We start from the raw sequence: 15422 nt of genomic DNA, 5'->3' as shown, positions 1-15422 counted from the left end.
TGCGAATTTAGCTAAAATTCTTGTTGACCGATTTGTTAGGATTTACTATTAACGGCAATATTGTAGAACATTGTCATTTCGTTCAAACACAAGTCGCGAATAAATACATAACTTTCTCTCTCCCGATTGCCTCTTTTTGTAATATCAATTTGTATATACAATTTTTCATAACAGTTTGTACATAGATACATACATATATCTAAAAAGAGTATGACTCACAACTAGAGTTTGCAAAAAAAACAGTCGTAACTATAGTTTTAAGTATTACCCCACTTTATTATTACCAATTACTGGGAATTTACGGGAAAAGTTTTTCACTTTTTATAGTAAATAAATGTCATTTGTAATAATTATAATTAAATTGGCCGATTGCACATAATTGTACTTCATTGTAAAGAAAAATTAAAGCTAATTAAACAATAATCACAATCGCGTATTTTTTCCTGCAAGTTAAATAACACCATACTTTATTTCGAATTAGTTACGAAACCATAAATTGGACGTCCAAGATCAATTAATGCCATAATTTCCGGGTGGAAAATTATCTATATATTAGTTTGATGCTGAGAAGACGAAAATTGTTTTCAAGCTGCCGATATGTGCTTGTGCTTTTGTCCAAAAGCTCTTTAAAGTCAGGAATGCATTAGTCATCTGTAAAAAATCAGGTTTTAGAATGAAATCACACACGATTGGCCAATGAACACTTTTTCATCTCCAATATTTTTGTCAAAAAAACGAATAGGATTTATTTACATATATATCCAAGGTGTACCGATTTTCTAAGAATGTACCAAATGAGGTAGCCGTGATTCCATCGAGAAAATTATTGCATTCACAATACACACAGAAAAATCACACTGGAAGAAGGCCACGATATATGAGGAAATACTTTACGTTGTATAACTGTTGACAATAAGTCTGAAGTGTGAAGCTGAACAGGTATTATCATTATGACATACATATAAGTGATTTTTATTTTTAACTATAATTATCTTAGATATTTACAAATTTCTATAAAAGCGTACAACAACAGTATTTCTTTTTTTGTCGTTTTTCTTGTGTTAAATTCATTTCTCGAACAATCGTGGCAAAGACTTCATTGACATTTATTCGATCTTTTGCTGATGCTTCAATAAATGGACATTCCCAAAGTTGTGCCAAGGCATTTCCTGAAACGGATAGACAAATATACGATTATTACCAGGCAAATAAGTCTAAATAGTTATTTTTGAAGATCTGTTATTTCTTTTTCAAAAATAAAATATGATTCTAAACAATTATGTCTTAAGTTAGATTACTTTACTTTATTAGTTCTTCTCTATATTCGAAAAGTTAAAAAGATTAATAGTTTTTGACCAGCTTAATAAAAACCTTCACATCTTATCTTAAAGTGTTTGATAAATTAAAGTACGATGAAAATTACCTTCAGCAGTAGACACCTCTCTTTGGCAGTCCAAATCGAATTTATTCGCTACAAGCAATATTGGAGCTGGCTGACTTCCTTTAACGCGAGTAATCACATTTTTCATACTAGAAATATCCTGAAAGTGCAGAAATGTGACAAATAATTTTAAAAATCATTAAAAAATGGAATAAAGTAATTTTAAAAATTATTGAATTTCAAAAAGAATTTTTTGTAATATAGACCTACCTGAAATGTTTGATGATTAGTCAGCGAATACATCACTATAAATCCATGTCCATTCTTAATGTAGAGATCTCTCATGGAAGCAAACTGCTCCGTCCCTGCCGTATCCAGTATTTCCAAAACGCAGGGAGAGCTGTCCACCTAAGGTAAAAGTAAATATATGTATTTATATATATATATATTTTATACTCAAACAACAAAAATTCGTAAGGTATTCTTGTGACATTACACGATTTATATAATTAAAATATTTGAACAAAGGTAACAAAATGGGTTCATTTAAAATTGACAACGCCTTTGTCGAAGTAAGAGAAGAGGAGGCTAACTTACGAGACTACCATTGAGTCATCATAACATATGTAAAACTACAAGAGGCGTCAGAAAACAGCTTAAAATGAACTTAACATTTGGTTGGTTTGCTTTGTGTTCTTTTTTTTTTGTTTAATAAAATAAAATCTATGAAATAAATGTCAAGTTTTTCATTGTCTAGAGTTAATTCAATTAACAGGCAGGCAACATGTTTTTCCAACTGTTTTTGCAGTTGGGCAACTGCAGGATTGATCTGGACTATTGTCTGAACAGCACACACCAATATAGTAAGCATTCTAGGCATTAGGCAGTCGCTGCCGGCGTTATCTATCTTTGGCAGTAAATACACCACCCATACACTGACCCGCCCGCCTATGTCATGCGCGAATAAAATTGACGCGAATAAAACGTGTAGTTTGTTGCTGTCTTGACAAATGCTCGTCGACGCGACAGTCCAGTCGCAGCCACCGGTGGTCGGTGAGTCGACAACAACCATACAGTCAGACATAGCCACCACCCCGACCGACCGACGCAACACAACCACAACACAACAGGGTATTTTCACACACATATGCATGTATGTGCATATATACAAATACATGTATGTATCTACATACACACATGCACACAAATGTGTCTGCTATTATTCTACATACAGACACATTACAAAATGAACATAAACGTTCTACCAACGACGACTTTAAAGTGCATTTATCAAACTTAGTTTGTATGCAGCGAATGCATAGCTTGTTGTTTCCCAAAAGGAATACAAGTTTATACACATGCATGCAGACTCACACACGCATACGTACGTTGTATGTTGATTCTCAATGTTTAGTATTATACGCCTACATGCAATATGAGTATATGTTAATGTACGCATTACACATTTAAATGCAATATATGCATGTAATAATATATGATATTTTATGTATAAGCATAAATACACACATACAAACCAGTATATTATACATACGTTTGTACATTCATCTATACTTATGTATGTACATATATCTATGCATGTAGATACGAAAATGGTAGATGAATGTTCTTATGAATACATACATATGCACAAACACAAGTATAAATGCTGATTACAAGATGTGTGATGCATGCATACACTTGAATGTACATATCTACTTATACATGTATGGACGTATGTATGCAAAAGCGTATGTAACAAACCTCTATTTCCTTTCGATAGAAGTCCTCAATTGTGGGATCATATTTTTCAATAAAACATCCCGACACGAATTGAACAGTTAGGGCCGATTTACCAACTCCGCCAGATCCGAGCACAACAACTTTAAACTCTCGCATGTTTAAAACACAATCTTTTATAATGTACAACGGATTGTTTCACAACTTAAAATTATATATTTAATGCTTCACTTAAAGAGAAAAACGATTCATATACATTTGCATTGTGGAGAATTCAAATAGATGAATGTTAATGAACAACAAAATACGATGAATGCAATTGCACGTAATGACAAGATTATTTAGTTTTTATTTTTCTGGCAGACAGTCATTATACTCATATGAATAGACACTGGCATTCAGTGAAAACGGACACTAGAGATGAGTAATACTTAAGTAATCAGTCCGTGTCACTGAACTGTCTTTAAACATGAAAATGTAACGATAAAATAACTATAAAAATAAATACATGAAAGTGTCTTTGTGTCGTTAACACATGTTTCTAGATTATTCAATAAAACCTGTTCTATTGGAAACTATACCCAAAAATAATATCAATTTATTAGATAAATGCGGAACAATTGAAATACATTGCAACTTCTATGTGGGTTGTGTAATTGCTACAGGAATTACAACCGATTAATATCGATCAATTTCACTCGGATCAGTAGAAAAATTCGTAAGGCAATCAAGAAATTGATATGTACTACTTTTTAAATGTATTATATTATCAATCACAATAAACGATAACTATTAAATTCAGGATTACAAACAATAATGAAAGAAATACTATATAGAAAACTATTACATTCCACAATTTCGCATAAAATGTGACTCCCTCGCGTAATTAAAATTAAATTAAATTAAATTTCCCTATTCAAAATTATTTCTAAATTTAAAAGATCTTGATTTTAAAAATGCTATTTTTAATATAAGAATTCTAAATAAATGAGCGCGGCATTCATCGGTTAATATCGGTAAAAAAAAATTATTTTCCATTTCTTTGTGTGAGCTGTTTTTTGAAAAAATTTTATTTAACATTAATTTTTTCCTACGTTAGTTTCTTCTATTAAGCACTTCTGTAGATCTATATACTTTAAACAATATGGTAAATCAATCTTTAAATTTATTTTATATGAATTGTTAATATGAAAATTAACTCGAATTCTAGTATCTGCCGTGAGTTCAAATATACAAATCAAGTGATTTAAAATATTTAAACTTGAAGGAATTTGTGATTTGAACCAATCCACTAAATGTCTGATATTATCGATAACACATGATTTGCCCATCGAAAAGTACCTGATAGTTTCTTTTAGCGCCCCGGCAATGACAGAAAATATGAACTAAATTCCATAAAGCTATTTCTCAGGGATAGAATTTTTACGTTATATTCCTGATTCTGAAAATGATGTACAGATACTAATTGAACATGTCTTCTATTGAATATTTCACATCACGGATTGTAAAATAGCAGATTTATTAAGTGTTCAAAGAAATTAATATTTATTCTGCTGGGACTTCAATAGCTCCATTATTGAGGTCGTCAATAACATCATGAGGGTGCTTTCCGTCAACAGTGCAACCAACACTTTGGGCAGTGCCAAGGACTTCCTTGCAGGTTCCCTTCAGCTCACGCGCCATCGACCTAGGTCTCATTGTACGAGCGATAGCCAAGATATCATCAAAGGAAATGTTTCCACTGTGCTTGACTGAAATACGTGGTAGAAAAATTGATTAGTGAATATTTTAAAGAGCGTGGCTTAAGTAAATGCTATATCTCTAACATGCACCTATCAGTTAAGCTGAAACCTTATCACTTCCCGTACACCTTAAAATACCTTTGTCTAACTTTATTTACATTCGGTTACACGTGCGAGGCGCGGATCAAACTCACTTGGACACTTGACATTCTATTATTCTCTTCTAAAAATTTAATGAATCGCACTACCACATTTAAAAAGCAATATCCATGAATCTGCTTTTAGCTTTTAACTCAGTAAATGATTACATGTCTACTGAACATGATTTTAAACACATTATCCAACTGACACTTGCATTTTGGAACTGGCATTCGACCTGGCCAACTAAACACAACAATAGTTCTGACGCTTTTATCCATTTTCACAAAGATTCTTTACTTACTGTTCTTTTGCTTCTTCCTATCACGTGGAGGTTCCTTCAATGCCTTAATAATCAACGAGGCAGCTGATGGTACCACAGAAATGGTAGCCTGCCTGTTTTGGATGGTCAGGCAGACAGTAATCTTCAAACCCTTCCAGTCCGAGGTGGCCTTTGCAATATCATCACCAACTTTTTTGGGAGACTGAAACAAGTGTTAGCATCGGGCAAAAATAGAGATAAAATGAGAAAACTCACCAGACCGAGAGGACCGATTTTGGGAGCCAGAGATGAAGTAGCTCCAACCTCGCCACCAACGCAGCGCAAGTAAACTAAAATCATTCAAAAAAACAAAAACTTAAATTTTGCCGCTATATTTGTAAACTTAATATGTAAACAATTGAAACAGAAACCTACCTAATTTTACTTCCGTGGGATCGAATTTAGGAGGCATCTTTTTATACTGGTGGTTTGAACCGCTGAAACATAAAGATTATTTATTAATTTAAAGATTTTTTATAAGCAAAATTCGACGACGTACCTTCAGCTAAAATGCCAAAAGGAGAAAGAGACATCAACACGGTTGTCAAATTGTGAGTGATTTCCGGTAAAAAGATGGAGAGTATCCGCTATTTGGAACAGTGAAATGAAACACATTTTCACCATGTTTGATATATTGCCATATATTTAATAAATTAAGTGTGTATTTCGTTAAATTGAACTGCTATTTATATTTATTGTCGCCTAGTACATTTACAATTTTTTATATTATTGATCAAATAAGAGTGTTTGTAAGTTACCAAAAATCATTTTCTTTATTTGACAATCTCCATTTGATTCAGCTTTACGCCGATTAATTTGACTGAATCAGATGGATAGCCAGAGGCCCAATGTGCAAAAATAAGAACAAAAAATACTAATAATATATATGTAAAGATATATAAATTAGTAAATATATATATATATTGTTAAAGAAAATTAATAATATTAAAATATGAATATTAATAATTGATTAAATTCTACAGTTAACTTTATATTATTATTAAAGCGGGAATATGAGGTTGTTGCCTGTAAGTCTGATTAAGTTGTTCAAGTATAAACCTAATTCAAAAATAGTTGCGCCAATTTTTAGCTATTACATAATCTTCTCTTTTCATATTTATGTTATCGATAGTATGGCACTTCATTGTTTGTTTTATTTTATTTCTTTTTTTTTTTTGTGGCAGATATTTCTAAAATATGGCAACATTTAAATAAAAATATTCAAACTTTCGTCTTTTGGTTGCTCATCCAATAATAAGTACAAATTGCTTTATCGTGTACATATTTGACTATATCCACTTTACCTTATTTGAATGCACACTTTTTGAATTGAGAAAATTAAAATAAAATAAAAATGTTGCTAAATTTAAGGCGATCCCAATGCGCTCAGCACTTGCGGTTCACTTTAGCTCCAACGCTGGTGCTCTGCAACTTTATAATAATAGTATCATTATCATGAGATATTTTCTGGCCTCAACAAATCAAATCCTGTTTTCACAATGGAAATTAAAAATCAAACAGAAAAAAACAAAGCTTATTGATTTTATATGATTGATGTGATGATGCTGTGTTCAATATTAAGCGATTTATTTTTTGTTTGTTTCTAATACAAGGTAACGTCTTATTTTAAAAGGTCAAAATGTTTATGAGAGCATGTTAAATTGATCAAAAATAAGAATACGTGTAAATAGTTACACTTTAATTGTTTCTTATACAGAAATATTTTTTGTAGGTATACATGAAACATACATATATATATATGTCACAGAAATTCAAACTAAATAGGCATACGCTCTCCTCCCCATCCCCAGTCGTAGTTCTCCAACTCTCCCAGTCTGCTTGCTCCACTTCCAAAGTTTATAAACTTTATTCTGCTGCAATGTGATCGGGTAGTTCATTTCTTTGAAATCGTTTCCACATGCGCGAAAACAGATTTTCTAAGCCTTTGGCATATTGTGAACAGTCGAACAGTGGACTGTCGACTCGTGCTTTCCATACTTTAGCTCGCAAAGCTTTTAAATATTCTCTATCCGTTCCTAAGCGAATTGCGATGTCTTGATATTCATCTCGGCTGCGCGCTATCAATTCTGGACAACCAAGCGTAGCTAATTGAGATGCAGCAACTCTGTAATATGAAGGAACATTATATCTATAATCAATTTAGAATGAAGAAGTATATACCTGGAAGCTAATGTCTCGCCGGGTAAGGTAACAACTGGGGTTCCCGTCCATAGAACGTCCATTGATGTTGTATGGCCATTGCACAGAGGAGTATCTAAGCAAATATCAGCTAATTGACCACGGCGAACGTGTTCTTCTTTGGCGGCCACATTTGAGAATATAATTCGATCAGAAGAAATACCTAAAAATATAACATTTATTAGATTTCGAATAGGATTTCATATTTAGTTTAAAGCTAAGCTTACCCAAATCGCTGACAGACTTTTTAATATTTTGCTCGCCAACCGCTGGAAACCGAAGCAGCCACAACACAGATTTCGGTACATTTTTTAAGATAACCACCCAGGACTGCAGAGTTTGGGGATCGATTTTATAAAGTTGATTAAAATTACAATAAACTATAGCGTCATCGGGTAGCATATATTGACGACGTGTGGTAATAACAATATTTTGTGGAACCTCCTCTCCCGTTGCTGCCTTATTGTTTGTCTGAGTCGTAGCCAAACCATTTTGCACGACGACACCATTCAATGATGTTTGCACTTGACCAGAAGCTATCATTGACACAATCTGTGTAGTGCTTGGCAACTCCGCCACTTTAAGTGTAATTTCGACCGGTTTATTTGCATTTGCAACGACTTCTTTGATCTCCTTTACTTCAGTGTTTTCAACCAAAGGTGACAAGTCCGTGGCATTGATGACGGCAACATTATCGACAACGGAAGATTGCTGCTTGTCGCAAACAATGATACGCTCTTTAAGATGCGGAAACATTTGCTTGTGATCGCCAATGAAGTACGTGTAAGGCATATACGAAAGCTTCTCGCTGTACTGATTGGCCAATTCCATGGGACTGGTTACAGCATCGGTGATAATATAATCCATAAAACTAGCACCACTTGTGCCCGGATAGCCAAGCCACATCACTTGAATGGGGGCCGGTCTCAATGCGAATATTTCATTTCGTGCGCCCTTGGTGTAACCATTCATGTTCACTAAAATGTGGATGCCGTCATTGTAGATCTGATCAGCAGCTTTCCCATTGCAGGGCATGACGGAAAGATCAACAAAATGTTCAGCTTCACGGCTAATCTTATGCCGGAACGTTGTACCATCATCAGGACTGAGGGCGTAGCAGAAAATCTCAACTTTGGAGCGATCATGCAAACCTGGCACCGATTGCATCAAATGTGAGGTAGGATGATTACCAAAATCAGAGCTTAAATAGCCAATCTTGATGCGACCGTCACTTGGCAATTCGCGAGCAAAAATATATGGTTGTTTGTGCAGCACATGCACCTTTTCCAAGCAGAGATTTGCGTGTCTTGCGGCAATCGCGCGCCGGAATTCATGCGTCAATGGATATAACATTGAGTGATGCGGATGTACCGAGGGCAACCGATTTTTGTCCAATTGCTCTGCTACAATGCTCACTAGTTTCTTCATACGAACATCATAATCCGTCCAATCGCAAACAATTTGCAAACAATGCGCCAGATTACAATATGCATCGGGAAAGTCTGGTTTTAGTTTGAGTGCTGTACGATAAGATTGTATGGCTTCGGGAATATTTCCCGAATCCTTATGAATGCTGGCCAAATTGCTGTGCGCGTCGGCAAAGGCCGGATTAATTTGAATAGCTCGCGTATAACATTGCAGTGCACCACTGACATCCTGCAATTCCTTTAAAGTGTTGCCCATATTGGAATAGGCATCGGCGAACGTGGGCTGAATGCGAATTGCTTCCTTGTAATGCATGAGGGCCTCCTTCAGTTTGCCTTGTTGTTGCAATACCGATGCTAGATTCGAGTGTGCCGCAGCAAAATCGGGAAACACTTCAAGAGCTTTTAAATAAAGACGCGTGGCGTCCTCAATGAATCCTTGTTCACGCTTAATGTTTGCCAAATTGTTAAGTGAGTCGGCATGGTTGGCACAAAGTCGCAGAGCTGTATTGTAGCAATCTTCCGCTTCCTTGACCTAATAAATAGAGAGAGACCGTGAAATTATTGTTCTAGATGTTTATATTATATTGTTCTTACCTGCCCTTTCTCTTTGAGCGCATTTGCCAGATTGCAATAAGCATCGGGAAAGTTGGGTTGCAGTTCAATTGCTCGCCGGTATGTGTCGATGGCCAAATCAATAAGGCCTTGCTCATAATAGACACACGCCAGGTTGCCATGAACCACAGCATTGTTGGGTGATAGATTTAGAGCTCGCAAATATGCAGCCACAGCCCTAAAATTAAAAATCGTTTCTCCTTTTAAGACGAGTATTTAAATATAAGTATTTTTTGCCATAAAGAGGGAAAAAGCTAATGCAAAGCTTTTATGAAAAACACAGTTTCAAAACCTGAAAATCGAGAGGTATGCAAGTAAAATTATAAATTGTTATTCTCCCCATCCTATTGCTTATATAAATATATCGTAAACAAAACCTGCAAGTGCAATCAGTATCTTATCTTGAAGGAAGTTGCGGTATGGCAATGGGGCCTGATAAAATAAACATCAAACATAAACTTGAACTTATCTTTCTGCAATCTATTTATAGCCACTTGCATAGAACAAAAATAATACATATTGGTTTAACAATTAAATCGGACGATTAAATACTCTAGCAAGCGAGGACATAAATATTTTAATACAACTAAATTTAGACAATATGTGAATACTTAATAAAAAAAAGTTAAAATTATTTGAACAAACAACTTATAAAATACTTTACCGTTTCCAGCATAATCGTAGGAAATTTAAATAACGTAAAGGATTTTGATTTCCATTTGTACTTTTGTTAAAATGTTGATTTAGTCTAATGGGAACAATTGTATAAACAACTACGCATTGGCAATCCATGATGAGAGAAATATATATATGCTATATTCGCACTGCAATATTCAAATACATCGCAAACTTTTCCATTCAGGAACACACTCGGAAACAGCAAATGTGTGAACGCATTTGTAGTCAGTTAATATTTAAGCAGATTCTAAAATTATAAGGCCTTTCAAATTTCTTGGACTTTTAAACGCAACAACAAAATAAAGACTTCGGTAAGCCACCCACCAAAAAAAAAAAAACCATATGCCATTATTTGAATTATACAAAATTACGTTGAAGATCATTTCTACACCCTGTAAACGTAAATAATAAATTAAGTGTCAGAAGAATGTCGTAAGTATTTTTGAAGTAGCCAAAACACATCAGGTATATAGGTGGAATAATTTTTCAGTTTTGATCTTTGCAGGCTTTTTATTATAATTTGATTAACTATTTCATGAGTATATCAATAAGGTAACAACATAAACTGATTTTTATTGCTAATATTTTCCCAGGGTATACATATGTCTTTACCGTGAAAATGTTTGCTCAAACTATATGTGTGTATGTTTACTATGCCAAATTCTAATTATGTTTGTATCGAATATTAGATGACGCACATCACAAAATAAAGATCGCATCCATCTGAGCATATTTTTGTGTGTGTGCACACAACAATTAACTTTTACATTGGAGGTCAACAATTTTGGTGAAGGAAATTCTCAATAGAAGTATATATGTATGTATATGAAACAATAATATAAGGTGTTCCAACATAGAAAGATATTTTTAGACTTCCTAGAGTGAAGTACGAGGCGTGCTCAAGAATCTATAGTATAATTATAATACGGAGAGATTACGTAAATAATTAAATATTTAAAAAAAAAAAAACAAATAAATACAATGACAGCAATATATTCTCTAAAATAAAAATTTTGTCAATTTTTATTTTTTTTTTTTACCAATTTTCAATGTCATTTTTAGTCGAAGAAAACAAACAAGAAATTTATAAACAATACGAGGCACCCTGCACATTCCCATTTGGCCTCTCACATATCTTTGCCAAAATTTGAAAGCGTCGCAAGCGCCACAAGGCAACACAAGGCATATCTCGTCGACTTCCATGATAAACAGTTTGTGAAATAAGTTTTCTTTTATATTAACTAACTTATAATGATTATCTAAAATTTCATATCAAGCTGAGCTGCTAAAGAAAATTCAATTGATCAGGTTGGCTCTCCTAATAATTGATTTGGACAAGGTACCAAAAAAGAGGAAGCAGAATCTCTTTCTTCAGATGAATTATTTGGACCTTCCAATTGTTTCTTAAATATTTGTTTTAATTATTCTAAACCAACACACCATAATTAAGAAACGCTCCTGATATTAAGCGCACAAGGTATGTATGTCTAAATTCTTAAATTATTTATTATTTGACCCAAAAAATGTAATAGCTCTAGCATCTACAATCACTGAGATTTAGATAGATACTGGCAGTGAGACATAAGCATAAGTTAATAATATTTGTCCTTTATAAAAGTCTTCCTAAGTGTTTGTAATGGGTTAAAAGAAAGCAGGGTAATATAGTTGGTATTGACAAAAAAAAATAAACAGGCCACAGAAAATAATCATAAAACTTTCAGTTCAACTGTTTTTTTAACAGCAAAATTTACAAACCTGTCAAAAATTCTGGCCTCTTTAAGCACATTTCCTAAGTTAATATATGCGTCTAAGAAATTGGGATCGAGAGTTACAGCTTTTTCAAAATGATGAATAGCTAGCCAGATTTCGCCTTGCGCATTAAACACACAGCCCAAATTGCTCCATGCGACGGCAAACCCTGGGCAGGTTTCAATTGCCTTCAGGTAACAGGCCTACAAAAATAATAATAGTTTAAAGACTTGTACTCTTGCCGCTTTAACTATGAAATTAACTATTACACACCTTCGCTTCCTCTAAGCGTCCTAGAGCTTTAAGCAGGTTTCCCAAGTCGCTGCGCACACAGTACAAGTCCTGCAACAAAGATTGTAGGTATTGAGTATTTGTAATCATTTACAGAGCTATCATTTACAGAGTTATTTGCTTAGGACACTTTAAAAATTTCTAAAAAGAATAGACTAACACAACATTTCGCTCGACTATAGATTTGAAATTTTGTTACAAATAATCTATGTACTTACGGGATTATATTGCAATGCTGTTATATAAGCTTGCACTGCCGACTCCATATCGCGAGCGGCAACCAAAGCAGCTGCCAAGTTAATATATCCATCGATAAAGTCGGGCTTTAAGCGCACAGCTCGACGATAGTTATCTAATGCTTCTTGCAGCTGTCCTCGCTCCTTATAAACATTTCCTAGATTGCTAATGAAACGAGAATTCGGTTAATTAAAATTACTTTTAAGAGTACAAATACATGATTCAAATCTATGATCGAAATAACTCACCTATATGCTTCTGCAAGTAGTGGATTTTGTTTTATTGCCAAAGTCGAAAATTGAGCGGATTTATCGAGTCGTCTACATTGAAAATGAATTGATGATAAGAGTAATAGCACTCCGGTGTTGGTGCTGTCTTGTCGCCATAACTGCATACAATGCTTTTCCGCATTCTCATAATCTACAGCTTGATATTCACGATGCGCCAACTCCAGCAGTCCTTCAAACAGAAAAAAATTTAGTTTTCAATTAATGTAATTATAGTGTTCATTGGTTTTGTATAATATACATAATAAGAATAAACTTTTGTAAAGTTGAAACGGTTGTAAAACTAAGTTTTCTTTCTAAAATTTATATTTACACTATTTCTCATTAAATTATTAAATTTTTAATAATTCAATTTTATTACATTGGAAAAGATCAGGATTAAATCATCGTAGTATCTAGGATTAAATAATCCAAATATATTTTTAATCCATTTTTACCCCAAAATATGCTGACTAAATTTACGTTAAAACTATTTTTCATATCTTTTAAACTTTTTCATTCTTAGATTTAAGAAAAGAAAAAAGTAAAAAAGTGGAAAGTATTTTTTTAAGCAGCCAGGTTTGGGACTTTATTGCATGTTTTTGTTTTCCGGTTAAAACAAATAATAAATTAGTTATCAATGTGTTAGTTAGTAAATGGCCCTTTTTTCACAATAGTAGAAGTGATACTAAATTGACATTTGATTAACGTCAAAGATGTGAATCATTTGCACTATCTCGTAGCGTTATCAGTCGCATAATTGATTGTAAAACAATAATGACAACCCTAAAAATTACATACATATTTTGGTTTAGCTTTTGTAAATTTCATTAAACATAAAGGTTTTTGTCACAAGGTCAACATACTTTTCTAACTTACTGTATATTCTCACACACAAACTTAAGTACACATACATAAGTTGATGGAATTTTCCATAGTTTTTTGCGTATGCATTATTATACATACATATATATGTATGTAAATAAGAATTGATGTTCACATACATATAAATGAGTGCACATTCACACATAATGATATATACCTAAGTACATGTGTATATAAACTTGTAATCAATCCGCTTACCGACAGAGGACAGCGATGGATTTTCATTTGATTTTCCAACTGCATTGTTGTTAGATAAATGATTTTGTGGCTGCTGCAGTAGGGAATGTGTCGAGGAGTGCTGCTGCGTCTGTTGACCCTGTCCTTGAGCGTGCATCTTTACCGTTGGTTCCTCATATATAATTTGATATATATATATGTATGTAAGATTGATAGACGATGTTCAAAACTTTTTGTCTAAAATCAATAAATCACAATCAATGGCAATGGCACTGCAAAAAAACACTTTCACTCGATTCACAGTTTAGGAACCAATCTGTTATCTGCAAATACAATATACCATATTTCATAAATAGCAACAGAAAATTATAAAAAGGGCTAACAATTTTAAAACAAAAACAAACTCTTCACATCTCCTCCAGCTGCTACAACAAATAATAACCTTACATTCATTGATAATCAGCGTGACCGCAATTCGGCTATTCTTTACGTCTTGGAATATACCAAAATATACCGTCTTATATTTGTTCTGTATAGGGTATGGAAAATTTACGAAAAATGGGCGTAAAAAGACTCAACTTTTGAAGGATTTTGTCTCTGTTTGATTAAATCGAAGCAAATTTAGAAGCTATTTTAAAAACCATTCCAACCAACCATTTAATATTTCCATTGTGGGTAAGTAATTTGGGTTTTTCTTTAAATGCATTAACAAGTGTTCTTTACTATATTATCTAGTATTTTTTAGTTTCGTGATGCTAACGTGTAAAATTTTACTATATTCGGCGTTAGCTTTACGTACTTTTGAAGGTTATATGTACGTACATACGTAAGTATAATTAAATGTACATTCAACATATGAACATGCATACATAAATAAATTGAATGTCATATTAAAAATTTCGATGCCAACGTTGATAAAAAGACGCTAGTGTTTTACTTTTAACAATTTATACTGTACTGATTCTATAATATACACATATCATTTTGTTGCCAAATGTTTCTATTATTTGGGGACCATTGTTGATATTTATAAAAATTGTTTTCCAAGGATTTCTTTAGTTCACAGAAACCGCCTTTAAATTGTTTTCAATAGTGTTCGTCAAATGATGTTTGGAAAAATACACACATGATGATAATTTGTCATAATTCCGAACAGATTTATTCCGTCTTAAACCGCTTCATCCTTAAATAAAATGATCCAAAAATTGATAAATACCATTAAAAATTCCTTAAAACAAGTTGGCAGTGTCCGCGTTCGAAATGGTCGTCGATATAATGCTTGTTTGCCATTAGTCAAAAAATACTTTTTGATATCGCAAAAAATAATATACCATGAGGGTCAGGTCACACTGCTGAACTATGTATAGTACTTCCCAATTGGGGGCCATGTTTGATATAAATAATTTTGACTAATTTACACCTATTGAGCAGTAATACGTCATAGAGGGTGGTTAAATTTTGTAGTAAATAAATATAATTTAAAATACTTTGCGACAGATTCAAACAAATCATGCGATGATTTGACATATACATACATATGTACATGCTCTCGGCTATCCATTCTTCAAACATTTCGAAAAC

The 15422-nt window shown here is 33.3% G+C and overlaps 3 protein-coding genes and 1 long non-coding RNA gene across 6 annotated transcripts; 1 reads left to right on the top strand and 3 right to left on the bottom strand.

The window, feature by feature from the left end:
• Positions 1-942: 942 nt before the first annotated feature.
• On the bottom strand, positions 943-3527 carry LOC117572047 (ras-related protein Rap-2c). The gene is made up of 4 exons (XM_034254622.2): positions 3143-3527; positions 1652-1789; positions 1424-1541; positions 943-1169 (listed from the first exon to the last, which is right to left on the bottom strand). The coding sequence occupies exons 1-4, from the start codon at positions 3275-3277 to the stop codon at positions 1012-1014; spliced, it is 549 nt and encodes a 182-aa protein (XP_034110513.1). The 5' UTR covers positions 3278-3527; the 3' UTR covers positions 943-1011.
• A 1091-nt stretch (positions 3528-4618) lies between these two features.
• On the bottom strand, positions 4619-5882 carry LOC117572736 (60S ribosomal protein L12). The gene is made up of 5 exons (XM_034255812.2): positions 5820-5882; positions 5696-5757; positions 5537-5610; positions 5303-5483; positions 4619-4869 (listed from the first exon to the last, which is right to left on the bottom strand). Exons 2-5 carry the CDS (start codon positions 5730-5732, stop codon positions 4664-4666), a joined length of 498 nt encoding a protein of 165 aa, XP_034111703.1. The 5' UTR covers positions 5733-5757; positions 5820-5882; the 3' UTR covers positions 4619-4663.
• Positions 5883-6854: 972 nt separating this feature from the next.
• Positions 6855-14273, bottom strand: LOC117572734 (UDP-N-acetylglucosamine--peptide N-acetylglucosaminyltransferase 110 kDa subunit). Of its 2 annotated transcripts, none has more exons than XM_034255808.2 (10): positions 14246-14273; positions 13863-14164; positions 12762-12972; positions 12495-12678; positions 12259-12327; positions 11992-12188; positions 9541-9736; positions 7747-9478; positions 7502-7682; positions 6855-7445 (listed from the first exon to the last, which is right to left on the bottom strand). In XM_034255808.2, exons 2-10 carry the CDS (start codon positions 13996-13998, stop codon positions 7187-7189), a joined length of 3165 nt encoding a protein of 1054 aa, XP_034111699.1. In that variant the 5' UTR covers positions 13999-14164; positions 14246-14273; the 3' UTR covers positions 6855-7186. The 2 variants fall into 2 exon arrangements, with proteins under 2 accessions (XP_034111699.1, XP_034111700.1); XM_034255809.2 differs by having other exon boundaries at positions 14225-14270.
• Positions 10366-14909, top strand: LOC127565642 (uncharacterized). 2 transcript variants are annotated; one of them, XR_007954974.1, is made up of 3 exons: positions 10366-10547; positions 14379-14516; positions 14587-14909. It is a non-coding gene; the product is annotated as an uncharacterized LOC127565642 (long non-coding RNA). The 2 variants fall into 2 exon arrangements; XR_007954973.1 differs by having other exon boundaries at positions 14577-14909.
• Positions 14910-15422: the final 513 nt, after the last annotated feature.

This window comes from Drosophila albomicans, chromosome 3 (assembly GCF_009650485.2).
Source record: "Drosophila albomicans strain 15112-1751.03 chromosome 3, ASM965048v2, whole genome shotgun sequence".
Lineage (NCBI taxonomy): Eukaryota > Metazoa > Arthropoda > Insecta > Diptera > Drosophilidae > Drosophila > Drosophila albomicans.
Note: the sequence above shows the minus strand (reverse complement) of the source record. Positions and strands in the feature narration are given on the sequence as shown.

Excerpts from the sequence above, each read along its gene's own strand:
- LOC117572047 (XM_034254622.2), bottom strand. The coding sequence starts at position 3,277 with ATGCGAGAGTTTAAAGTTGTTGTGCTCGGATCTGGCGGAGTTGGTAAA. Across the intron at positions 1,790-3,142 it reads TCTATCGAAAGGAAATAGAG|GTGGACAGCTCTCCCTGCGT; the intron begins GTTTGTTACATA and ends CTTTTACCTTAG. Across the intron at positions 1,170-1,423 it reads AGAGGTGTCTACTGCTGAAG|GAAATGCCTTGGCACAACTT; the intron begins GTAATTTTCATC and ends TATCCGTTTCAG.
- LOC117572736 (XM_034255812.2), bottom strand. The coding sequence starts at position 5,732 with ATGCCTCCTAAATTCGATCCCACGGAAGTAAAATTAG. Across the intron at positions 5,484-5,536 it reads AAATCGGTCCTCTCGGTCTG|TCTCCCAAAAAAGTTGGTGA; the intron begins GTGAGTTTTCTC and ends CACTTGTTTCAG. Across the intron at positions 4,870-5,302 it reads TAGGAAGAAGCAAAAGAACA|TCAAGCACAGTGGAAACATT; the intron begins GTAAGTAAAGAA and ends CACGTATTTCAG.
- LOC117572734 (XM_034255808.2), bottom strand. The coding sequence starts at position 13,998 with ATGCACGCTCAAGGACAGGGTCAACAGACGCAGCAGCACTCCTCGACA. Across the intron at positions 12,973-13,862 it reads TCCATCGCTGTCCTCTGTCG|GACTGCTGGAGTTGGCGCAT; the intron begins GTAAGCGGATTG and ends TTCTGTTTGAAG. Across the intron at positions 12,328-12,494 it reads CAGCATTGCAATATAATCCC|GACTTGTACTGTGTGCGCAG; the intron begins GTAAGTACATAG and ends TCTTTGTTGCAG.